General features: G+C 46.7%; 1 protein-coding gene across 2 annotated transcripts; it reads left to right on the forward strand.

Annotated features, from left to right (window-relative positions):
* On the forward strand, window positions 1–24,981 carry dync1h1 (dynein, cytoplasmic 1, heavy chain 1). Of its 2 annotated transcripts, none has more exons than XM_076018032.1 (78): window positions 1–360; window positions 1,240–1,327; window positions 1,436–1,609; window positions 1,706–1,961; window positions 2,036–2,222; window positions 2,324–2,595; window positions 2,712–2,939; window positions 3,041–3,694; window positions 3,812–4,234; window positions 4,373–4,552; window positions 4,661–4,810; window positions 4,943–5,089; window positions 5,240–5,380; window positions 5,549–5,725; window positions 5,836–5,946; window positions 6,062–6,181; window positions 6,292–6,531; window positions 6,663–6,818; window positions 6,906–7,019; window positions 7,109–7,219; window positions 7,318–7,527; window positions 7,628–7,774; window positions 7,861–8,027; window positions 8,126–8,299; window positions 8,411–8,765; window positions 8,859–9,053; window positions 9,159–9,441; window positions 9,526–9,626; window positions 9,719–9,878; window positions 9,974–10,214; window positions 10,299–10,482; window positions 10,576–10,788; window positions 10,900–11,138; window positions 11,257–11,413; window positions 11,509–11,733; window positions 11,857–12,087; window positions 12,213–12,353; window positions 12,470–12,703; window positions 12,789–12,995; window positions 13,090–13,211; window positions 13,335–13,500; window positions 13,617–13,780; window positions 13,860–13,989; window positions 14,082–14,215; window positions 14,316–14,430; window positions 14,518–14,679; window positions 14,792–15,006; window positions 15,096–15,300; window positions 15,424–15,597; window positions 15,686–15,805; window positions 15,930–16,050; window positions 16,630–16,825; window positions 17,185–17,302; window positions 17,398–17,613; window positions 17,750–17,962; window positions 18,058–18,185; window positions 18,291–18,444; window positions 18,554–18,700; window positions 18,803–18,953; window positions 19,044–19,297; window positions 19,390–19,524; window positions 19,599–19,693; window positions 19,796–19,970; window positions 20,086–20,161; window positions 20,267–20,427; window positions 20,512–20,623; window positions 20,718–20,778; window positions 20,863–20,986; window positions 21,067–21,180; window positions 21,273–21,443; window positions 21,629–21,846; window positions 21,929–22,032; window positions 22,928–23,136; window positions 23,345–23,498; window positions 23,605–23,747; window positions 23,839–24,007; window positions 24,303–24,427; window positions 24,535–24,981. In XM_076018032.1, exons 1-78 carry the CDS (start codon window positions 111–113, stop codon window positions 24,661–24,663), a joined length of 13,923 nt encoding a protein of 4,640 aa, XP_075874147.1. In that variant the 5' UTR covers window positions 1–110; the 3' UTR covers window positions 24,664–24,981. The 2 variants fall into 2 exon arrangements, with proteins under 2 accessions (XP_075874147.1, XP_075874146.1); XM_076018031.1 differs by lacking the exon at window positions 16,630–16,825 and adding an exon at window positions 16,244–16,439 and having other exon boundaries at window positions 2–360.
* Window positions 24,982–25,245: the final 264 nt, after the last annotated feature.

Raw genomic sequence — 25,245 nt, forward strand, 5'->3', positions numbered from 1 at the left:
AGTGTCTATCTGACCAGCTTGGTGTACGTCACATCCAGCCAGTCATTGTCGGTCCCAGTTTCTTTGTGAAGGCTCTACCAGAATCCGCTTGTTCATTGCCGCAGCAAGGCATGTCAGACGGCGGGGGTACGGAGGAGAACGCCGGCACCATGGAGGTGTCGGCCGTCCAGACCGTCGCGGACACGTCGGTTCTGCAGAAGCACATTCGGAAATTGATACCGCTGCTTCTGGAAGATGGCGGCGAGGCCCCGGCCTCGCTGGAAACCGCCCTAGAGGAGAAAAGCGCCGTGGAGCAGATGAGGAAATTTTTGGCTGACCCTCAACTTCATACCATTCTTGTGGAGCGAAGTGCACTGAAAGGTATCGTGATGTCAAAAAATGAAACTGCTTGTAAGCAATCCCAATGCTGAAAGTAAACGGGATAAAACTGCGTAAATGTAGCGAATGCGTCTCGTTAATAACCCTCAGTTTTTCTCAATTTTATTGCACTATTTCTCATACTACGTTTAGATGTATGGCTCGTCGTTGTTACCATACTTTTAGTGACGGTTTTCCATTCCAGCATTGTAAATACTTACGTTATTTAATATTTATAAAATAAAGAAGCTGATAAAGGGTTTCAGTACGTGTAAGCATTGACTTGCACAAGCTGTCAGGTGACTTGTTCAGCACCTCATTAGACAATACTGGCTTTGCAACCATAAACACATGCCTTGGTTTGGCCTGACACACTTAGATACAAGTACCAAAAAGAAAGAATGGAAGCCTTTATAACAAATCAATATGTTTCTCTGTTATGAGGTTCTATCATGTGAATCAGCTCTTATCAATGGAGAACATTATCCCTAGTTTTCTCCAGGCTAATTATGTCTGAGCTGTAGAGTCATATGCTCTCACTATTGCCTTGAGTGCTGAACCTTGGTCTCTTAACACTGCTCTACACCTAATCATGCAGATTTTGCTATCAAAGCTGAAAACGTCTTGTCTTAATAATCCTTTTGATCTGGATGGTGTAATGGAGGAAATTCAGCTCCATCATGCCGTTTGTTCCAGTCTTCTGAAACACACGGAACACAATCAACCTCAACCTCATACTTTTAAAATTAGGTGACAGGTGCAAATGATTGATGCAATTTCTCAAGAAATGAACTGTAAAAAACTATTTTCCACTCTTTTTTTTTTTTTTTTTAGTTTTTTCTTATTGAGTATAATGTATTTTTTAATCTTAATTTTCCACAGAGGAAGTTGGAGATGAAGGAGAGGAGGAAAAGGAGTGCATCACATACAATATCAGCATTGACATACACTATGGAATCAAATCCAACAGGTACCTGTTAAACATAATGGATTTTCAAAAGCACTCAGTTTTCAGTTGGGTTCTTTGGGGTATAGCATATAAATGTTTTAACATTTCTCTTCCCTTTCTTGTTTGTAGCTTGGCTTTAATCAAAAGGACAGGCATCATTGATGCAGACAAGCCCATATCAACCCAGCTCCGGGTTCTGACTTTGAGTGAGGATTCTCCCTATGAGACACTTCACTCTTTCATCAGTAATGCCGTCGCTCCGTTCTTCAAGTCTTACATCCGGGAGTCGGGCAAGGCAGACAGGTAATCCTCAAAATTCATCTATTCCCTATGCTCAGCCTGGAAGTTATTCAAATTAACCGAAACACATTTTTCTGCCACTCTGTCCACATTTTCAAGGGATGGGGACAAGATGGCTCCATCAGTGGAGAAAAAGATTGCAGAACTGGAAATGGGCCTTCTGCACCTGCAACAGAACATTGAAATTCCAGAGATCAGCCTGCTCATCCATCCCATCATCGCAAATATTGCCAAGCAGTGCTATGAGCGTGCAGAGAAGCCCAAGGTCACTGACTTTGGTGACAAAGTAGAGGACCCGACCTTCCTCAACCAGCTGCAGTCTGGAGTCAACCGCTGGATCAGGGAGATTCAAAAGGTCTCGAACACAACCAAAACCACGTTCTTCTCAAAATGCCAACAGTTATAACAGTTAATCTGTGCTTTTATCAGGTGACAAAACTTGACCGTGATCCAGCTTCAGGCACAGCGTTGCAAGAAATCAGCTTCTGGCTAAATCTGGAGCGAGCCCTCAACAGGATTCAGGAGAAGAGAGAGAGCCCGGAGGTTCTGCTCACCCTGGACATCCTCAAACACGGCAAACGCTTCCATGCTACTGTCAGCTTTGACACAGACACTGGTGAGTTTAAACAGGTTTTTAAGACTTGGCTTTTACGTTGTTGATGGTATTTTGGCAGCATTCAGAGCTTAATTGCCCTCTGCTACCCTTTTACCTCATAGGTCTGAAACAGGCTGTGGAAACAGTGAATGACTACAATCCTCTGATGAAGGACTTCCCTCTGAATGATCTGCTTTCTGCCTCCGAACTGGATAAGATCCGCCAGGCCCTGATGGCTATATTTACTCACCTCAAAAAGATTAGGAACACCAAGTATCCCATTCAGAGAGCACTGCGTCTGGTGGAGGCTATCTCGAGGGACCTGAGCTCCCAGCTTCTCAAGGTGTTGGGCACCAGGAAACTCATGCATGTTGCCTACGAGGAGTTTGAAAAGGTTGGTAATGTGAAGGTCAAGGGTGAAATTGAAGTAGACTCATTGGACACCTTGAAGTGTAATTCCACATCGTCTTTCTTTGTGCTCTTAAAAGTTTTATTGTCTTGTTTGTGCAGGTTATGGTGGCCTGCTTTGAAGTGTTCCAAACCTGGGAGGATGAGTACGAGAAGCTGCAGGTGCTTCTGAGGGACATTGTGAAGAGAAAGCGTGAGGAGAACCTGAAAATGGTTTGGCGTTTGAGTCCTGCACACAGGAAGCTCCAGTCACGCCTGGATCACATGAGGCGCTTCAGGAGGCAGCACGAGCAGCTGCGGGCCGTCATCGTCCGCGTGCTGAGGCCTCAGGTGAAAATTTCCTACTTACTCCTCTTAATGTCTGCTTAACACGAGCAGCTGCGTTTACTGCCTTTTAAGATGTAAACTGAAGTATCGCTTCTTGCCTCTAGGTGTCTGCTGTGCCACAACATGCTCCTGGAGAGACTGTGGAGCCTGAAGACATGAAGGTAGCAGGCGTGCTCTTCGATGCTGCTGATGCCAACGCCATCGAAGAAGTCAACCTGGCATACGAAAATGTCAAAGAGGTGGATGGTCTGGATGTGTCAAAAGAAGGCATGGAAGCCTGGGAAGCTGCCATGAAGCGCTACGACGAGCGCATCGACCGCGTGGAGACCCGTATCACTGCACGCCTGCGCGACCAGCTGGGAACCGCCAAGAACGCCAACGAGATGTTTCGCATCTTCTCTCGCTTCAATGCTCTCTTTGTGCGTCCCCACATCCGTGGTGCCATCAGGGAGTACCAGACCCAGCTCATCCAGCGCGTGAAGGACGACATCGAGTCACTGCATGACAAGTTTAAAGTGCAGTATCCCCAGAGCCAGGCCTGTAAGATGAGCCATGTCCGAGACCTGCCACCCGTATCTGGCTCCATCATCTGGGCCAAGCAGATCGACCGCCAGCTGACTGCCTACATGAAGAGAGTGGAGGATGTTTTGGGGAAAGGCTGGGAAAATCATGTGGAAGGCTTGAAGCTGAAACAGGATGGAGACAGCTTCAGGGCCAAACTGAACACGCAAGAAATATTTGATGACTGGGCTCGCAAAGTATGTTCATTTATGATTATTTTAACCAGATTTTGATCAAGAATGTTTACAGTGCTTCCTTTTTCATTTTTAGGTTCATCAATTTTTAACGTTTTCAACTCCTCTCTTTCACTCCAGGTTCAGCAGCGTAACCTCGGAGTGTCTGGCCGCATCTTCACTATTGAGAACACTCGTGCCCGTGGACGTTCTGGGAACATGCTCAAGCTGAAAGTCAACTTCCTCCCAGAGATCATCACATTGTCCAAAGAGGTCCGCAACCTCAAGTGGCTGAGCTTCCGCGTTCCATTGGCCATCGTCAACAAAGCTCACCAAGCTAACCAGCTTTACCCATTTGCCATCTCCCTGATTGAGAGTGTGCGCACCTACGAACGCACTTGTGAGAAGGTCGAGGAGAGGTCCTCCATCTCCCTTCTGGTTGCCGGGCTTAAGAAAGAGGTTCAGGTTCTCGTCACAGAAGGTGTGACTTTGGTCTGGGAGTCTTACAAGCTGGATCCATATGTTCAGCGATTGGCTGAGACTGTCTTCAACTTCCAGGAGAAGGTCGGTGTCCAAAAATGATTGCATAAACCTTGACAAGATTTCTTTTGGTGTTATCAGAGAGTCTGATGAGTGCTGTTGTCACAATCGTACGTGCTTTTAATATGTGTCTTGTGTTGTTGTCACCCTTGTTTTGTTTAGGTGGATGACCTTCTGCTGATTGAGGAGAAAATTGACCTGGAGGTCCGCTCTTTGGAAACCTGCATGTTCGATCACAAGACATTCACTGACATCCTCAGCCGAATCCAGAAAGCCGTTGATGACCTCAATCTCTACTCCTATTCCAACCTTCCCATCTGGGTCAACAAACTTGACATTGAGGTTGGCACAGCAACGAAAACACAAACGATGACCTTTTGATTAAATTTCTTATTTTACGTATTGCGGGCACTCTTCAAAAGAGGATTAATTCTTGCTTCTCCTTCTTAGATTGAACGTATCCTGGGAGTGCGGCTGCAGGCCGGTCTAAAAGCCTGGACGCAGGTGCTCCGAGGCCAGGTCGAGGACAAAGCCGACGTGGACATGGACACAGAGGCTCCTCAAGTGAGCCACAAACCTGGAGGAGAGCCCAAAATCAAAGTAAATATTTTTTTTTTTACCCCGATCATTGAAATCACATGCAGTGTCTTTATGTGACACATGATGTAAAGTACAGTATGAGCCATGAATTCTTGGCGCAGTCAACTCACAGTATGTGTTACTTTACCACAGAACGTCATCCATGAGCTGAGGATCACTAACCAGGTGATCTACCTGAACCCACCCATTGAGGACTGTCGCTACAAGCTCTACCAGGAGATGTTCTCCTGGAAGACTGTCATCCTGTCTCTGTCCAGAATCCAGAGTCAGAGATATCAGGTCAGAATCTTTGAATGCCTTGTAAATAGCTTATTCATTTCTATTTGCATACAGCAACATAATAATGCTGGCTTGTAGGTTTGTGAACATTGGATAGCTTTTCTCTATTGATTATTCATAAGATGAAGAGAATGTGTTCCTTTTTACCAGGTTGGAGTTCACTATGAGTTGTCAGAGGAGGAGAAGTTCTACAGAAATGCACTGACTCGGATGCCTGATGGCCCTGCAGCCTTGGAGGAAGCCTACAACGCAGTGGAGGATATTGTCAATGAAGTGGAACAATATGTGAAGGTAGGAGTCATCCTTATATTTTATACTGTTTCTTTTTCCTGACCAGTAAATTAAAAATACATGCCAGTTGTGTTGTTAAAGTGGTTTCTTCATAACATTTACATAAAACATTCCTTCCAGAACATACATGTGTGAAAATTCAGTTGAATCCTTGTTCCCTTTGTCCAGGTGTGGCTGCAGTACCAGTGCTTGTGGGACATGCAGGCTGAGAACATCTACAATCGTCTGGGCGAAGATCTCACCAAGTGGCAGGCCCTGCTCGTCCAGATTCGCAAAGCACGTGGAACCTTTGACAACGCAGAGACTAGGAAAGATTTTGGACCGGTGGTCATTGACTATGGAAAGGTAATGACAGCCGTTCATACGTCTTTGAAACTTTGAAACGGTGACTTGCATTAGATTTTCTTAAAACATTGTTTTTTTTAACTGAATTTGTGTTCTCTTGCTGACAACAGGTCCAGTCCAAGGTGAACTTGAAGTATGACTCTTGGCACAAAGAGGTTCTCAGCAAGTTTGGTCAAATGCTTGGCCAGAATATGCAGGACTTCCATGCCCAAATCTCAAAGGTAAAAATAACTCATCATGATTGTGAAATTTGGTTTTGCTGTTCAATACATAATTCTCTGAATCACGTTTTGATTTTGATTTTTTTTTCTCTCTGATTTTTCTGCTTTCTTGCAGTCTCGTCAAGAACTGGAGCAGCACTCTGTGGACACTGCAAGCACATCAGATGCTGTCAACTTCATCACATATGTCCAGACTCTAAAGCGCAAGATAAAGCAGTTTGAGAAAAATGTTGATGTACGAGCTTACAGACCATGCATTTTAAAGAAATATATGTACAACTTTTATTCTCCTAGTTTGGGAACCATGCTGTTTTCTAATTAAACTCTCTGTCATCTTACTTGTAGTTGTTCCGCAATGGACAGCGTTTGCTGGAAAAGCAGAGGTTCCAGTTCCCGCCCTCATGGCTCTACATTGACAACATTGAGGGTGAATGGGGGGCTTTCAGTGACATCATGAAACGCAAGGACACTGCAATCCAGCAGCAGGTGGCCAACCTGCAGATGAAGATAGTGCAGGAGGACAAAGCTGTGGAAAACCGCACCACCGACTTGCTCAACGACTGGGAGAAAACGAAACCAGTTGCTGTAAGAAAAATCTCAAGAAAATATGCGCCGTACTTTTTACAGTAGATTAAACACTTTACTTGTTTCTTGCTGAAATAAGACAAATGTATTTTTAGTTGATATTTTTAATGCTGGTTAATCTGCTTTAACAGGGTAGCCTGCGTCCAGAGGAGGCCCTTCAATCTCTCACAATCTATGAGGGTAACTTTGGCCGTCTGAAGGATGAAAGAGAGAAGTGCGCTCGTGCCAAAGAAGCTCTGGAGCTCACTGATACTGGCCTGCTCAGTGGCAGTGAAGAGCGAGTGCAGGTACTTGCAGAGTACATTTGGATAACTTCACGTAAGAAAGTCAACAAAGATGTCCACATTCAACTCTGTGATTTCCTGTCTATGCAGGTTGCGTTGGAGGAGCTGCATGACTTAAAGGAAGTTTGGTCTGAGCTGTCAAAGGTCTGGGAGCAGATTGACCAGATGAAAGAGCAGCCATGGGTGTCAGTCCAGCCCCGCAAGGTAACAAATGCCCTCATTAATACATTAATAAAAAGTGTATACGAAATCAAAAAGCATTGCTTAGCTGGTGTTTTGTGTTGTGTTTCCAGCTTCGCCAGAGTCTGGATGCTCTTCTGAACCAACTGAAGAACTTCCAAGCAAGACTGAGACAGTACGCTTCCTACGAATATGTCCAAAGACTGCTTAAAGGATACCTCAAGGTCAGCCAACATCCAAAACAACACCCACGTAAATATTTCGACCCACCAGGAAATGTTGAGTTAGTTTTTAAACCCTCTTTGTATTCCTTTTTTTTCAGGTTAACATGTTGGTGATTGAGCTGAAATCGGAGGCTCTGAAGGATCGGCACTGGAAACAGCTGATGAAACGGTTGCATGTGAACTGGGTCCCATCAGAGCTGACCCTGGGACAAATCTGGGATGTGGACTTGCAAAAGAATGAAATGGTGGTGAAGGACGTTCTCCTGGTAGCCCAGGGAGAAATGGCTCTGGAGGAGTTCCTTAAACAGGTAAAAGATGAGGATGTATTGTGATGACATTGTCACAGCATCCAATCAAATGATTATTTTTTTTAATTTTAATAATAATGAATCAATTTTTGGTCCGCAGATCCGTGAGGTGTGGAACTCGTACGAGCTCGATCTGGTGAACTATCAGAACAAGTGCCGTTTGATCCGAGGCTGGGACGACCTCTTCAACAAAGTCAAAGAACACATCAACAGTGTTTCTGCTATGAAGTTGTCTCCATACTACAAGGTGATGGGAACTGCATGTTGTGATTTCTCCTTAAAATGTGCAAATCAAGTTTCCTAAACTGAATTAACACTGTTCTCTTTCCTCAGGTGTTTGAGGAAGACGCCCTGAGCTGGGAGGACAAGCTCAATCGCATCATGGCACTTTTTGATGTGTGGATCGATGTCCAGCGTCGTTGGGTCTATCTGGAGGGTATCTTTACAGGAAGTGCTGACATCAAACATCTGTTGCCCGTTGAAACGCAGAGATTCCAGAGGTTATTATGAAGATTATTATATTTGTGGTTTTTATTGTGGTTTTTCGTTTTTACTGACAGTCTACAAACACAAATCTCTCTTATTCTTTCCTCCACAGTATCAGCACAGAGTTCTTGGCACTTATGAAGAAAGTGTCAAAGTCTCCCTTGGTGATGGATGTGCTGAACATTCAGGGTGTGCAGAGATCTCTGGAACGTCTGGCTGATCTTCTAGGGAAAATTCAGAAAGCCCTCGGAGAGTACCTTGAGAGAGAAAGATCGTCGTTTCCCAGGTAGGATGGTACAGCATAAGAGGACTGCACTTTCGAACAGTAGACTCATGTCCGTTGTGTGGAATATCTATTACCTATCCTTGATTGCTCCTGCCCCTTTTTTGTTCCCAGATTCTACTTTGTCGGAGACGAAGACCTGCTGGAGATCATCGGCAACAGCAAGAATGTTGCCAAATTGCAAAAGCACTTCAAAAAGATGTTTGCTGGCGTTTCCAGCATCCTGCTCAATGAGGACAACACGGTGGTGCTTGGCATCTCCTCCCGCGAGGGCGAAGAGATTCTCTACAAAACACCCGTCTCCATCACGGAGCACCCCAAGATCAACGAGTGGCTGACGCTGGTGGAGAAGGAAATGAGGGTGACGCTGGCCAAGCTGCTCGCCGAGTCTGTCACAGAGGTCACGACCTTCAACAAGGGCACCACCATGGACCTCAGCCAGTACATTAGCTGGATCGATCGCTACCAGGTTGGAATTGAAAGCTTACGCGATGCCCAATTCAGGGTTTGGAATACATTAAAATCAGTCATTGTAATAACTTGAGTGGTTTTCTTTTTCCAGGCCCAGTTAGTGGTTCTGTCCACTCAGATTGCCTGGTCAGAGAATATCGAGTCTGCCTTGACCAATGCCTCAGCTGGTGGGGACATGACACCAATGCAAGGAGTGCTCTCCAATGTACAAGCCAGTCTCAACCTGTTGGCTGACACTGTGTTGATGGAACAGCCTCCAATTCGCAGGAAGAAATTGGAGCATCTGGTAAGAGACATCGACACAAATAGTCCCAACATTGCTCTTCGGTAGAAAATTCATTTTTCACAATCAAATGTTTGTCTGAAATGGCTCCTTTTGTCTCCCACTTAGATCACAGAGCTGGTGCACCAGCGTGATGTGACCAGGGCTCTGATGAAGAACAAGATCGACAACCCCAAATCGTTTGACTGGCTCAGTCAGATGCGCTTCTACTTCGATCCCAAGCAGACGGATGTTCTGCAACAGCTGTCCATTCAGATGGCCAATGCCAAGTTCAACTATGGCTTTGAGTACCTGGGTGTTCAGGACAAGCTGGTCCAGACGCCTCTGACCGACCGGTGCTATCTCACCATGACTCAGGCCCTGGAGGCCCGTCTTGGAGGATCACCATTTGGTAAAGAAATTAATTTTCATAATGCGTATTTTGAAGTCCAATTCCACATATGAAGTCAACCTCACTGACTCTGTCGTTCTTTAGGTCCTGCTGGCACAGGGAAGACTGAGTCAGTCAAAGCTCTGGGCCACCAGCTCGGTCGCTTTGTCCTGGTCTTCAACTGTGATGAAACGTTTGATTTCCAGGTCATAACCAAATTCACATCTTTGCCTCTATTCATTAACATAATGATTATATACTTATGAATCCCTGATTGTCTGACCCACTTTCTCCACAGGCAATGGGTCGTATTTTTGTGGGTCTGTGCCAAGTAGGAGCATGGGGATGCTTTGACGAGTTCAACCGTCTGGAGGAGAGAATGCTGTCTGCCGTCTCCCAGCAGGTTCAGTACATCCAGGTGGCTTTAAGGGAGCACAGCAACCCCAACAGAGACAGAAGTGAGTGTGCAGAATTTTTATTTTTTTTTAATCAATTTGTGTTTAAATTAAAGGTGTTGTATTATAATAAATATGTATACTTTCCTATACGCCAGGTGTGCCAGTCACCACCGAGCTCCTGAACAAGCAGGTGAAGGTCAGCCCCGACATGGCCATCTTCATCACCATGAATCCTGGCTACGCTGGACGCTCAAACCTGCCAGACAATCTGAAGAAGCTGTTCCGCAGCTTGGCCATGACCAAGCCTGACCGCCAGCTCATCGCCCAGGTCATGCTGTACTCTCAAGGTTTCCGCACAGCTGAGGTCCTTGCAAAGAAGATTGTTCCCTTCTTCAAGTATGTACTAATGATTTAAAAAAATGATGTACATGGTGCTTCTTGGAAGTCCTTCTCTAAATTTATCATTTGTTTTTATTTCAGACTGTGTGATGAGCAGCTGTCATCTCAGAGTCACTATGATTTCGGCCTGCGAGCCCTCAAGAGTGTGCTGATCAGTGCTGGCAATGTGAAGCGTGAGCGTATCCAGAGGATTAAAAAGGAGAAGCTGGAACGGGGAGAGGTGGTTGATGAGAATGACATTGCAGAGAACCTTCCAGAGCAGGAGGTATAGAAAACCATACATCATTGTATATCAAATTATTATTATTTTTTCCCCTTGCTGACTAGTTATTTCACTCACTTTCTCTTGTGTCTGTAGATCCTGATCCAGAGTGTGTGTGAGACCATGGTGCCCAAGCTGGTGGCAGAGGACATCCCTCTGCTGTTCAGCCTGCTTTCTGATGTGTTCCCTGGCATCCAGTACCATCGAGGAGAGATGACCGCTCTCAGGGAGGAGCTGAAAAAAGTCTGCAGCGAGATGTACCTCACCTATGGAGATGGTGACGACGTGGGAAGCATGTGGGTGGAAAAGGTAAGTAGATTCAAAGATTAACCATCTATCTCGCTGTACTCAAAATAATGAAAAGTACAACCTGGTGTACATTGTTATTTTCTATAAACCTGCCTCTCCCGTCTTTCTCAGGTGCTTCAGTTGTACCAGATCACACAGATCAACCATGGCCTGATGATGGTTGGCCCATCGGGTAGTGGAAAGACCATGGCTTGGAGGGTGCTGCTCAAAGCTCTGGAGAGGCTGGAGGGCGTTGAGGGTGTGGCCCACATCATCGACCCGAAGGCCATCAGCAAGGACCACCTGTACGGAACCCTGGACCCCAACACACGTGAATGGACTGATGGCTTGTTCACACACATCCTCAGGAAGTGAGTCTTATCACAGAATTTGTAGGATATCAGCTCATTTTTGTGGAGCTAGAACTATTACAAGGGGAAAAACACTTGTTTATGACACCTTTTGTTCATGATATCCATCGAATTATAGAATCATCGACAATGTTCGAGGTGAACTGCAGAAACGCCAGTGGATCATCTTTGACGGCGATGTCGACCCTGAGTGGGTGGAAAATCTCAACTCTGTGCTGGATGACAACAAGCTGCTCACCTTGCCTAATGGAGAGCGTCTCAGTGTGCCGCCAAACGTAGGAGCGCGACATCTCATGCAGAACTCTCTCTTTTTCTCACTGTCACAAATTCTGTTAAATGTATGTTTTGTTTTGTTTTGTTTTCTGTCAAGGTGCGTGTGATGTTTGAAGTGCAAGACCTGAAGTACGCCACCCTGGCCACAGTGTCTCGATGCGGTATGGTCTGGTTCAGTGAGGATGTCCTCAGCACAGACATGATCTTCAATAACTTCTTGGCTCGCATCAAGAGCATCTCGTTGGACGAGGGAGAGGACGAGGCCCAGCGTCAGCGGAAGGGCACGGATGACGAGGAAGAGACTGCATCGCCAATGTTGCAGGTGAAAACAGAGAAGATGATGTGCTTTTAGATAAACTAAGGATTCAGAACAAATCGCATTTGCAACAGCCACATCAGGCAGAATTTCTGTGACCTTAATTCCATGTGGTTTGTTTCACACTAGATCCAACGCGATGCTGCAGCTGTCCTGCAGCCCTACTTCACCTCCACAGGCCTGGTGATCAAGGCCTTGGAACACGCCTCCAAGATGGAGCACATCATGGACTTCACCCGCCTGCGCTGCTTGGGTGCCCTGTTCTCCATGATGAACCAGGCCTGCCGCAATGTGGCGCTCTACAACAACAACCACCCAGACTTCCCAATGCCCATTGATCAGCTGGAGAAATACATGCAGGTACAGCTGTTTATTGGTCTCCATTTCATTTAGTGTGCCCACTGTGTTGTTGTATTATGAGCTCTGAACCTACTAACAGACACATTTTTACATCCTCTCATTCTCTTGTGACATCTTCCCCCCAGAAATATCTCATCTATGCAGTGCTGTGGTCCTTCTCCGGAGATGGACGTCTGAAAATGAGGGCTGAGCTTGGAGAGTACATCCGTCGCATCACAACCGTACCGCTCCCCGCTGCACCAAATGTCCCAATTATTGATTACGAGGTACAGCTCTTAAGAGTAACCTGCTGTTACTGAGCCAAGTATTTACAGAGCAGAATAAAGTATTACGTTCTTAATGTCAGCTTTAGGGTCATATTTCTCTGTTTGCTGTTGCTTAGGTGTGCATCACAGGCGAGTGGCAGTCCTGGCAGGGCAAGGTCCCTCAGATTGAGGTGGAGACCCACAAGGTGGCCTCGCCTGACGTGGTGGTTCCCACCCTGGACACTGTTCGCCACGAGGCTCTGCTTTACACCTGGCTGGCAGAGCACAAACCCCTGGTGCTTTGTGGACCTCCTGGCTCTGGTAAAACTATGACCCTGTTCAGCGCACTCAGAGCCCTGCCGGACATGGAGGTGAGATGAGCGGGGGAAAAATGGAAAAGCTGCAAATGTTTTCATTTTCAGCCTTTACATTTTTTTTCTAATTTGTTCTTCCTAGGTTGTTGGTCTGAACTTCTCCAGTGCCACCACCCCAGAGCTGTTGTTGAAAACCTTTGATCATTACTGCGAGTACCGCCGCACTCCCAATGGGGTGGTCCTTGCTCCCATCCAACTGGGCAAGTGGCTGGTGCTATTCTGTGACGAGATCAACTTGCCAGACATGGACAAGTACTGCACACAGAGAGTCATTTCTTTCATCAGACAGGTATGAGTCGTCGTCATCGGAGAGAGTTGTTTTTGGCTTTGTTGTCCTTTCTGTATGAACTAAAGACTTGGCTGTGATTTCCTGTGTGCTGCAGATGGTGGAACACGGAGGGTTCTACCGCACTTCAGACCAGACTTGGGTCAAACTGGAGAGGATTCAGTTTGTTGGAGCTTGCAATCCTCCCACTGACCCTGGCAGAAAGCCTCTGACACACAGGTACAATTCTCACACTTGACATCCTCTTAAAAAAACAACAACAGTGCAGCTTTTTTGACAGGACAAAAAGTGCTTAGAAATGTGTCTCATTTGTGATGTTTTTTTAAATTTTTTTTATTATAGGTTCCTGCGTCATGTTCCTGTGGTGTACGTCGACTACCCAGGTCCAGCATCTCTGACACAGATTTATGGAACATTTAACCGCGCCATGTTGCGCCTCATCCCATCGCTCCGGACCTATTCTGATCCTCTGACTGCTGCCATGGTGGAGTTCTACACTATGTCTCAGGTAAACAAGTGAATAAATCTGTATATTGTCTTTGTAATAGTTCATTAAATTAAATGTGCTACGCAGCAGTAGGTGGGACATATTTTGAAGCTCATTTTGATCGTTTTCCCCTTCAGGAGCGTTTCACCCAGGACACCCAACCACACTACATCTACTCACCCAGAGAGATGACCCGCTGGGTGAGGGGAATCTTTGAGGCCCTGCGGCCTCTGGAGACCCTGCCAGTGGAGGGACTGATCAGAATCTGGGCCCATGAAGCTCTGCGTCTCTTCCAGGACAGGTATGTGCAAAATGGAAGAAAATAACACTACTAGACATCATCTTGGCAACAACGCGTCTTACCTTAACCTTCTTCTCAGGCTGGTCGGTGATGAAGAGAGAAGATGGACGGACGAAAACATTGACATGGTCGCTCTGAAACATTTCCCTAATATTGACAAGGACAAGGCTCTCAACAGGCCGATCCTCTACAGCAACTGGCTGTCCAAGGTAAGACAGAAACTGGTTTATCTTGATGTTATTTATTGATCATCACGCTTCAGAATTGGCCGCTTTCACACTGAGTTTGCTTGCGCTTGCAGGACTACATCCCAGTGGAACAGGAGGAGCTGAGGGATTATGTGAAGGCCCGTCTGAAAGTCTTCTATGAGGAAGAGCTTGATGTTCCTCTTGTGCTCTTCAATGAGGTGCTGGATCACGTCCTCAGGATTGACCGGTGGGTAAAAACAACAATCTTATTGTCTTTATATATGATATCTTTGTCATTGTAGTCTAAAACAATGAAGTCAACTCTGAAAATTCAATTTCTTGGGTAGAATCTTCCGTCAACCTCAGGGCCATCTCCTGCTGATCGGTGTGAGTGGAGCAGGGAAGACGACGCTGTCTCGCTTCGTAGCCTGGATGAATGGACTAAGTGTGTACCAGATTAAGGTTAGTACCTGATATGTAAAGCTACATCCCTCCAATTCTCTCCCTCTATGTTGTACCACATATGAGTATTTTGCATGTGATGTTCAGGTGCACAGAAAATACACCGGGGAGGACTTTGACGAGGACCTGCGTACAGTGCTGCGCCGCTCAGGTTGCAAGAATGAGAAGATCGCCTTCATCATGGACGAGTCCAACGTTCTGGATTCTGGATTCCTTGAGAGAATGAACACATTGCTTGCCAATGGAGAGGTAACACGCTCCCATTGTGATCTGCTGCCCAGATGCCAACGTAGCATTACAGGTAATTGAATAAAATACCTATTTAAGTTCTCACTCCCGGTGTGTTACCTTTCCTTCGTAGGTTCCTGGCCTGTTTGAAGGAGATGAGTACGCCACCCTGATGACTCAGTGTAAGGAGGGAGCCCAGAAAGAGGGCCTGATGCTCGACACACACGAGGAGCTTTACAAGTGGTTCACCAGCCAGGTCATCAGGAACCTTCATGTCGTTTTCACCATGAACCCCTCGTCAGAGGGCCTGAAGGACAGGGCTGCCACATCTCCAGCTCTCTTCAACAGGTGTGAATGCCAAGGAGACGATTATTACTTCAGCAAAAAATGTTGATGATGCCATTCCTTGGTTAACCATTGACATTTTTACATATTAGATGCGTGCTGAACTGGTTTGGAGACTGGTCCACAGAGGCACTGTATCAAGTGGGTAAGGAGTTCACCAGCAAGATGGATCTGGAGAAGCCAAACTACAAGGTTCCGGACTACATGCCTATTGTCTACGACAAACTGCCCCAGCCACCGTCTCACCGTGAGGCGATTGTCAACGGCTGCGTGTTTGTACACCAGACTCTTCATCAGGTGAGGTTTTTTCCAAGCATGGAATGCTGATTATAAAAGAAAATGCATGATTTCTGTAGATGATTGATGCATCGATCCATCTGGTCAAACATGCTTAAAGTGGCGTTCTTCTCTCTAAAACAGGCCAACAACCGTCTGGCAAAGCGAGGTGGTCACACGATGGCCATCACTCCTCGCCACTACCTGGACTTCATCAATCAGTATGCCAACCTGTTCAATGAGAAACGCAGTGAGCTGGAGGAGCAGCAGATGCACCTCAACGTTGGTCTCCGCAAGATCAAGGAGACCGTGGATCAGGTAGGCAGGCGTTCTGTACTAGTGATTTCTCGACACCAGTTATTGTGTCATTTTTGAGCCAATTGTTGTTTTTTGCCACTTTAACAAGGTGGAGGAGCTTCGTCGCGATCTCAGAATTAAGAGCCAGGAGTTGGAAGCAAAGAACGCTGCAGCCAACGACAAGCTGAAGAAGATGGTCAAAGACCAGCAGGAGGCAGAAAAGAAAAAGGTACATACAGGAATACAAATAGGATACTTTAACAAAACACGATTGTCATTAAGGAAAATTCAAAGCAATGTTTTACAGTGATTTTTTCCTCTGAAATAATTGACCCCACGCTGCTGTGTTTCAGGTGATGAGCCAGGAGATCCAAGAAGCCGTGTACAAGCAGCAGGAGGTGATCAAAGACAAACAGCTGAGTGTCAAAGTGGACCTGGACCAAGTGGAGCCTGCTGTTATTGAAGCTCAGAATGGTACAGTACTGACATGCACCGACTTTCTGTCAGAGGTCCATATTTGTATAATATTGCGTATTTGCTGTCACAATGACACATCCGCTCGTGGTGCGAGAGCCTCCGTTAACCAAGTGATGTTATCCCCACACCGTCCCTGTGTCACCACCCTTTCCCGTCATAATCCACATCCTTGTTAACTTGATGCTGATAGCTGTTAAGTCCATCAAGAAGCAGCACCTGGTGGAGGTGCGTTCCATGGCCAATCCACCCGCAGCCGTCAAGCTGGCCCTGGAGTCTATCTGCTTGCTGTTGGGAGAAAGCACCACCGACTGGAAGCAGATCCGATCCATCATCATGAGGGAGAACTTCATCCCCACTATTGTTAACTTCTCTGCTGATGAGATCAGGTGAAATAAGAGACTGGATTGTGGATGTGTTAACTAAAGTTCCTTCTCTCTCTCTCTCTCTCTCCCGTTGTCTCTCTGTCCAACTCTTTTCAACCACTCCCTCTTTTTTCTGTCCTTCCCCCGGTGTCCCTCTGCTCTGTCTTTAAAAAAAACAAAAAAAAAACAAAACCTGTTCCTCTCCCCTCACCAGCGGTGAGTTCTATTAAACGGCAGCACCTAGTAGAAGTGCGGGCCATGACAAATCCTCCAGCTGCAGTCAAGCTGGCCTTGGAGTCTATCTGCCTTATGCTGGGCGAGGAGACCAGTGACTGGAAAAAAATCAGACAAGTTATTATCAGAGACAATTTCATCAGCAGCATAGTCAACTTTTCCTCTGAGGAAATGAGGTACCATTGCTGGAGCATCCATCTCCTCCTTGATGGGAGCACCAATCAAATTAGGATTTCGATATATTAATCAAGTTGGCAGTTGTAATCGGAATTTGATCTGAGTCTCTCTTTAAGATGGTAGAAAAAAAATGTCCTGCTGTTGTTTTTAGTTGCCATAGTCCTGCGTTTCCCATAGGGACCTTTGTAGAAGTGATCCATTCTTTCACCACCTCACAAGAATTGAAATGAAATGAAATCTTTCACTTATACACATATTTTTGATTCCTGAGAATCATCGTTTAGCCCTTTTTGAGGTGAAAAATTTCACCTTCTGCTTTTGTCTGGATTTGTGAATAGTTTCCTTTTACCTTTTCTAGCGACTCCATTCGGGACAAGATGAAAAAGAACTACCTTTCCAACCCAGGCTACAACTATGACCAAGTGAACAGAGCCTCTCTGGCCTGCGGGCCCATGGTGAAATGGGCAATTGCTCAGGTAAATAAGCCTGTGCCTTAAAAGTGTTGTGTGACACCCTACACAGTTATTGCTAAAGAATGTAAAAGTCTAAATATACTTTTCTTTTCTCCTAGCTTAATTACGCCGACATGCTGAAGCGTGTGGAGCCCCTGCGCAACGAGCTGCAGAAGCTCGAGGATGACGCCACAGACAACAAGACCAAGGCAGAGGAGGTGGAGCAAATGATTAGGGACTTGGAGAGCAGTATCTCTCGCTACAAGGAGGAGTACGCTGTCCTCATCTCAGAGGCGCAGGCCATTAAAGCTGACCTGGCTGCTGTGGAGGCCAAGGTAACTGATGGCTAAGCTGAGGCCTGTTTTCTCTCCAACTGCGGAGAGTCTATCTATCTATCTCTATCTCTTCCTTTTTCTCTCTCTCTCTTCCTCTCTCCTTCTCTCCCTGAACATCTACCCATCTCCTCCCCAGGTGAATCGCAGCACAGCCCTCCTGAAGAGTCTGTCCGCTGAAAGGGACCGCTGGGAGAAGACCAGTGAGACCTTCAAGAACCAGATGTCCACCATCGCCGGAGACTGTCTGCTCTCGGCGGCGTTCATCACCTATGCCGGCTACTTTGAGCAGCAGATGAGACAGAACCTGTTCACCACTTGGTCCCACCACCTGCAGCAGGCCAACATTCAGGTAGAAACCACGGACGGTGTAAACCGTTCACACCTACACCACGTTTCACGCCAAGAGAGATGAGCTAAACTGCTGTCGGCACATTGTCGTTCCAGTTCCGTACTGACATTGCAAGAACTGAGTACCTGTCCAATGCTGACGAGCGGCTCCGCTGGCAAGCCAACTCCCTTCCAGCAGATGACCTCTGCACTGAGAATGCCATCATGCTCAAGAGATTCAACAGGTGTGTATATTTCCTCTCTGCCAAAGTAGTGTTTTGTTTTATTACCCATTCTTTAAGAGGGTGGGGCGGCCAGCTAATTTGTCCTCAATTTGGTTTTTCCCCCAGGTACCCACTCATCATTGATCCATCAGGCCAGGCCACAGAGTTCATAATGAATGAGTACAAAGATCGTAAGATTACCAGAACCAGCTTCCTGGATGACGCCTTCAGAAAGAACCTGGAGAGCGCGTTGCGTTTTGGAAATCCTCTGTTGGTCCAGGTATGTATTTTTTCATCCTGCCACAAGCACTTGCTCGGTTTCTCTGAAGCCCCTTCCCATTATTCAGAAACACTTGGGTAATACTAATATCTCTTGATATGTTCAAAAGGACGTAGAAAGCTACGACCCAATCCTGAACCCAGTGCTGAACAGAGAGGTCAGGAGGACTGGAGGACGTGTCCTCATCACTCTGGGAGACCAGGACATCGATTTGTCTCCTTCATTCGTCATCTTCCTCTCCACACGAGACCCAACGGTGAGTTGCGAGAGGTCATTTATGTCGTTTTAACATTGAGCAATCTCACCATTGTATTGAAAAAGATTCATGTTTCTGTCTTGATGTCGCTTGTGCACGCAGGTTGAGTTCCCACCAGACTTGTGCTCTCGTGTTACATTTGTCAACTTCACTGTAACACGTAGCAGCCTTCAGAGCCAGTGTCTCAACGAGGTGCTCAAGGCTGAGAGGCCCGACGTGGATGAGAAGCGATCTGACCTCCTCAAACTGCAGGGTGAGACTGGACACACTGATGTGCTCATATACACATTAACACGGCGAAACCTTATTTTACAGAACAATAATTTTGTTTTGCCATCTGCAGGCGAGTTCCAACTGCGTTTGCGCCAGCTTGAGAAATCCCTGCTGCAGGCCCTCAATGAGGTCAAAGGCCGCATCCTCGACGACGACACCATCATCACCACGCTGGAGAACCTGAAGAAGGAAGCGGCCGAAGTGACCCGGAAGGTGGAAGAAACCGACATCGTCATGGCAGAGGTGGAGACTGTATCACAGCAGTACCTCACTCTGTCCTCCGCCTGCAGCAGCATCTATTTCACCATGGAGGCTCTCAACCAGGTGCACACTCAACCTAGCATACATTTTCTGTTCTGGTTCTGCTTTTGCATGCCTAATAAGCAACAAAAATCCATTTTTGTATCTCTCTCCAGATGCACTTCCTGTACCAATACTCCCTTCACTTTTTCCTGGACACCTACCACACCGTGTTGTATGAGAACCCCAACCTGAAGAGCATCACTGACCACACGCAGAGACTTGCCGTCCTGACCAAGGACCTCTTCCAGGTCTGAAACGCACATCTCGAAAATTCTCGGGTTGTTTTCCTTTTGCCGTTACTCAAATAGACCTACTTTTGCAGGTGGTGTTTAACAGGGCAGCCAGGGGAATGCTGCACCAAGATCACATCACTTTTGCCATGCTGCTGGCTAAAATCAGCCTGAAGGGCATAACTAGGTAAAATCTGTTATTGGACACATCTTTTTCCCTAAAGCATCAGACAAAATGTTTTTAGGTAATTACATATAATTCTATTTTTCTCTCTCTTTTTCTTTTCAGTGAACCCTCATATGATTCTGAGTTCCAGCACTTCCTGCGCGGCAAGGAAATTGTTCTGACAGGCACATCACTGCCTAAAGTCAAGGGTCTGACCTCAGAGCAGAGTGAGGCCATGGTCCGTCTCAACCACCTGCCTGCCTTCAGTGACTTGGTGGACAAAGTTGAAGCTGATGAAGTAAGTATAGTCACAATATGAACTGTGGTGAAATTAGTATTTGTAATTATGCCTCAAGCTCGAATGGCTCTTGGCAAATATTTTTTTATTAATAAATATAATATTTTTATTTTAGCAATTCTTCATGTGGCTTGAGAGCAACACTCCAGAGTTGGCTGTTCCTTATCTGTGGGCAGAAGAAAAGCAGTCCAGTGAGTACAGCTGCTCCTCACATTTTCCCCAGTGAAGCTGAAACCTCTCGACTTCATATTTGAAACATTAACGTGTCTATTGGTGCTCTGCTCCTCCCTGTTCAGCTTCCATTGGTCAGGCAGTGCACCAGTTGCTGCTCATCCAGGCCTTCCGCCCCGACCGCCTGCTTGCCATGTCACACATCTTCGTCTCAAAGGCACTCGGAGATTCGTTCATGAACATTATCGAGCAGCCTCTTGACCTGGGTAACATTGTGGACAGTGAGGTAGAGTATCACTTTTGATACATTTTTATCTCTCGTGTGACGACGGGCGTTCTCAAACCCTCTGTGACCTACTTTCCCGTGCAGGTCAAGCCCAGCACTCCAGTGCTCATGTGTTCTGTGCCGGGATACGACGCCAGCGGCCTCGTCAGAGATCTTGCCGCTGAGGAAAACAAGCAGATCACCTCCATCTCTATTGGTAAGGAAGGAACAAGCGTCCGCAATGAAAAGCAGTAGTCAGCTGTTGGGAACAGGATAGTGGCATTGAACTGTTGTTTCTGCGATGTCCACAGGTTCGGCAGAAGGTTTCAGTAAAGCAGAAAAAGACATCAACACCGCTGTCAAGTCTGGCAGGTGAGTCAAGTTCTTCATGGTGAACTCTTGGCATCTGTGCCTTGTGTTGGTGCACAGAAATCCAAAAATCATTTGGTCTGGCAGATGGGTGATGTTGGAGAACGTCCACCTGGCCCCAGGATGGCTGATGCAGCTGGAGAAGAAGCTTCACTCCATGCAGCCTCACGCTTGCTTCAGGCTGTTCTTGACCATGGAGATCAACCCAAAGGTAACTCCAGTGACTTTCAAAATAGGCTTTTAGGCTGAAAAATAACCCCTCTGAGTCTCATCAATGTATTTTATCTCCAGGTCCCGGTGAATCTGCTTCGTGCTGGTCGCATTTTTGTGTTTGAACCTCCTCCCGGTGTCAAGGCCAATATGCTCAGAACCTTCAGCAGCATTCCTGTTGCTCGCATGTGCAAGGTGACATCAATCGGAACAATGAAACATTATCACGTCTTTCACACCAAACCCTCCCTTTACCATCAGTGATAATCCAATTTTTTCCCCCACAGGCTCCTAACGAGCGTGCCCGTTTGTACTTCCTGCTGGCCTGGTTCCACGCTGTCATCCAAGAGCGTCTGCGTTACGCACCACTCGGTTGGTCCAAAAAGTACGAGTTTGGAGAGTCTGACCTGCGCTCTGCCTGCGACACCGTGGACACCTGGCTTGATGACACTGCTAAGGTTTGGCTGCTGTTACAGAAATAACACAGCACTGGAGCAGTGGCTTCATAAGAATGATTTGTTCTTTGTCAAAACTGCCTTCAGCAGCAACAACAGAATCCTGTAATTCTCACTTTGGAATCCTGACATCCAATTCCTTACTTGCACATTTTACAGAATGCTCTCATTTGTTCACACACGCGCAGGGTCGTCAAAACATCGCGCCGGACAAGATCCCCTGGGCGGCTCTGAAGACCCTGATGGCCCAGTCCATCTATGGCGGTCGCATCGACAACGAGTTTGACCAGCGTCTCCTCATCACCTTCCTGGACCGCATCTTCACCAAGGGAAGCTTTGACAGCGAGTTCAAACTGGCCAGCAAGGTTGACGGACACAAGGACATCAAGATGCCCGATGGCATCCGGTCAGTGGTGGATCGGATCGTTCTGGTCGTAGAGTTACGCATTTCCCAGCCATCTTAAAATGCAAAACTTGTTTTGTTGCAGGCGGGAGGAGTTCATGCACTGGGTGGAGATGCTCCCCGACACTCAAACACCATCATGGCTCGGGTTGCCCAGCAATGCCGAGAAGGTGTTGCTCACCACGCAGGGTACGACACAGCTGATCGTTCTGATCATGGGACCGGGATCGATACTCATCCCCACTTTTTCCTCCGCCATCAGTCTCGGAGGAATTCACGTCTGCTTAGTGTCAATCATTAACCATCTCTCTAGATTTTGCAGCAAGAAGTATTTTCATGTCTGTATAGAGCAGCACGGGGTCCCTGCATGTTTGACGTAGACATTTCTTTTCTTCTACAAGTTTTGACGTGTATTTCCCTTCAAGTGGAGCTCACTCACTCAGTTTTTGCATATTTTAGCCGTGTAGTTGTAGCTGTCACATTTCAAAGGTGCTCTGACCAAAAGAAGGGTGTGGGTGTCCTCACCCTCCAGCAGCTGTATTTCACAGCCATCATGTTGCTTTTGCTGAAGTACGACCACCCCTCCCCAACCCCCCTGAAGCCCCATTCAAAACTCTGCTTAAGATTCCAAACACCCACTCCCGCCCCTTTATTTTTGTCAGATTTGAGTTCTGCACCTCCTCCCGAGTTCCTTCAACCCTGGCTGCCGAAGCATCCTTCCCTCCCTCCATCCCTCCGTCCCAGCCTCTCCCAGCCTCCCTTATATTCCCTCCCACCCCTTGGCTTCCCCCGTTATACATATGTTAATTTCCTTTTCAAACACTGCCAGTCAAGAATGCAGTATCCACTTTCAACAGACTCCTGAATGCGTCGTTTGTTTTGAATTGTCGTGTTCCTCCCCAACGTCGTCCCTATTTGTTTGTCATTGTGTGAAAAACCAACCCGAAACAAACTCGTCCTGGTGGTAAGTTGTGTGTTTCTTTGTTCCACTATTGATTTCTTCTTCCTCCCCACCTCCCACTATGGCCTTGTCTTCGCACCTCCCTTTCCCCGCTCACTGTGCTCCCTCCGCCGGGCTGCGCAGGCTTTGACATGATGGGTAAGATGCTGAAAATGCAGATGTTGGAGGATGAGGACGACCTTGCCTATGAGACGGAAAAGAAGGAGCGCGCGGCGTCCACGTCCGACGCCCAGCCGGCCTGGATGAGGACGCTCCACACCACAGCCAGCAACTGGCTGCAGCTCATGCCACAAACAGTCAATCCGCTTAAGCGCACAGTGGAGAACATCAAGGTAAGGGCCAAAACAAATGGGAGTAAAGGAGGTTGGTAAGAAAATTTGCAGAGGGTTAGCCTCAAGGAGTTGAGTTGTCTTAAAGAATATGATTTTCACGCCTAACGAAGGCTTCAGAGGTAACATGAAATAAGTGTGTGCTATTCTGTGGTGTTACCGGTGCAACTGTGGCGGTTATGCGTTTTAATTCATCGTTGCACAACACCAGGATCCACTGTTCCGCTTCTTCGAGCGTGAGGTGAAGATGGGCGGCAAGATGCTGCAGGAGGTCCGTCAGGATCTGTCCGACGTGGTGCAAGTGTGCGAGGGCAAGAAGAAGCAGACCAACTACCTGCGCACACTCATCAGTGACCTCGTTAAAGGTATAGACAATCATAATAATTCAAGAAAAAAGCTTTAGCGTTAGAATAATGTGAAAACTGTCCTTTTTTGCGTTGATGTTCTTGAACGCATCTTCCTTCCTCCCAGGCATCCTCCCTCGCAGCTGGTGCCGATACACTGTCCCGGCCACTATGACTGTGATCCAGTGGGTGGCAGACTTCAGTGAGCGAATCAAGCAGCTGCAGCAGATCTCGCAGGGGGCTGCCAGCGGGGGTGCAAAGGAACTGAAGGTACTGCTGATTGAACCGCCCTCGCTCCAGACCGTCGTTGTTTATCCGCGCGCCCTGACGCCATTCTTCTTTTCCACCCCGCATCCCGCAGAACATCCACGTGTGCCTCGGCAGCCTGTTTGTTCCGGAGGCTTACATCACTGCTACCCGCCAGTACGTGGCCCAGGCCAACAGCTGGTCTCTGGAGGAGCTGTGCCTGGAGGTCAATGTCACCACGGCCCAGGGCGCCCCGCTGGATGCCTGCAGCTTTGGAATTAAAGGTTGGAATAAAGCAGCACAACATCCACCCTAAACTTGATTCAGAATTTTGATAGGATGTGCCAATGGAAATGTGAACTTGGAAGATGTCTTACAGACATACTGTACACTACCAGTCCAAAGTTTGGATACAATTGTTTGTATGTGTCCAAACTTTGGACTGGTAGTGTACACGGGATCAGGATTAGGAATCCAGTCAGGAAAATAGTTATCCAGGGTATCGCTGTGATAGTTTTTTTTTTTGTGAACTGCGCTTCTATTGTTTCTAATGTTGAATATGTTCACCGTTTGCTCCAGGCCTGAAACTCCAGGGAGCTACTTGTGCCAACAACAAGCTGTCGCTGTCCACCTCCATCTCCACTGAGTTGCCTCTCACTCACCTGCGATGGATCAAGCAGAGCACAGCCGAGAAGCGACATGTGGTATAAACACAGAAAATCATTCAACCATTATGTTTTCCCTTAGTTATCAGTTTTCCTTTTGAATTGCATGAAACATTGACAATACATTTGATTCCACGTTGCTGCAGGTGACTCTTCCCGTGTACCTGAACTTCACGAGGTCCGATCTCATCTTCACCGTCGACTTCGACATCGCCACCAAGGAAGACCCACACAGCTTCTATGAGCGCGGCGTTGCCGTCCTGTGCACCGAGTAGTTGCGACAAACAACACAGGAGTCTATTATAAACCCAAACTTAACTTTGCATTTATTGCTTTTCAGCCATCACTTACAGAAGTAGTTTGTAGCCTCTCGCATTCCGAAAGTAAAACATAGCTGAATAGTCTTGCAACAGATAAGAGCATGAAAGCAGTCGTAGTGTTTTTGGAAAGTGTGAAAGAAGGTGAAGTGGGATGTAGTGAGATGGTAGGTGAGATAATGAAGTACGGGAAGGAAAGTTGAAAGTTGGATTGATTTTTAAGAAAGAAAATGTTTGTTTTTTAGATGAAATAAAGCTTGCTTCAATTAAAAAAAATCTGGTGTTTTTCTTATGAAGCGGTGATTGATTCTATTAAACAAACCCAAATGGTAAGCAGGGATCTCAATTTGTGAGGACAAAGTGGTTTCTTGTATAACAAATTAATTTGACCCTTTAACGGTATGCACTAGCAAAAAATGTTTTGGAAAGCTTAAGATTTAAATGATTCAGGTAAGACTTTTGGAGAAGGAAGTTTCAAAACATTCCTTAAATAGTTGTAAGCCTGTGCCTCGTCCTTGTACTGAGGACAAACTTGATTGA

The sequence above is a fragment of the Nelusetta ayraudi genome, unplaced genomic scaffold (assembly GCF_046127955.1).
Source record: "Nelusetta ayraudi isolate G7.1 ecotype Tasmania unplaced genomic scaffold, CSIRO-AGI_Nayr_v1 ptg000007l, whole genome shotgun sequence".
Classification (NCBI taxonomy): domain Eukaryota; kingdom Metazoa; phylum Chordata; class Actinopteri; order Tetraodontiformes; family Monacanthidae; genus Nelusetta; species Nelusetta ayraudi.

Bases quoted from the DNA above. Each gene is read 5' to 3' on its own strand.
- dync1h1 (XM_076018032.1), top strand. From the start codon at position 111: ATGTCAGACGGCGGGGGTACGGAGGAGAACGCCGGCACCATGGAGGTG. The intron at 3,695-3,811 runs GTATGTTCATTT...CTTTCACTCCAG, and splicing joins TTGATGACTGGGCTCGCAAA to GTTCAGCAGCGTAACCTCGG. The intron at 19,298-19,389 runs GTGCACACTCAA...ATCTCTCTCCAG, and splicing joins CCATGGAGGCTCTCAACCAG to ATGCACTTCCTGTACCAATA.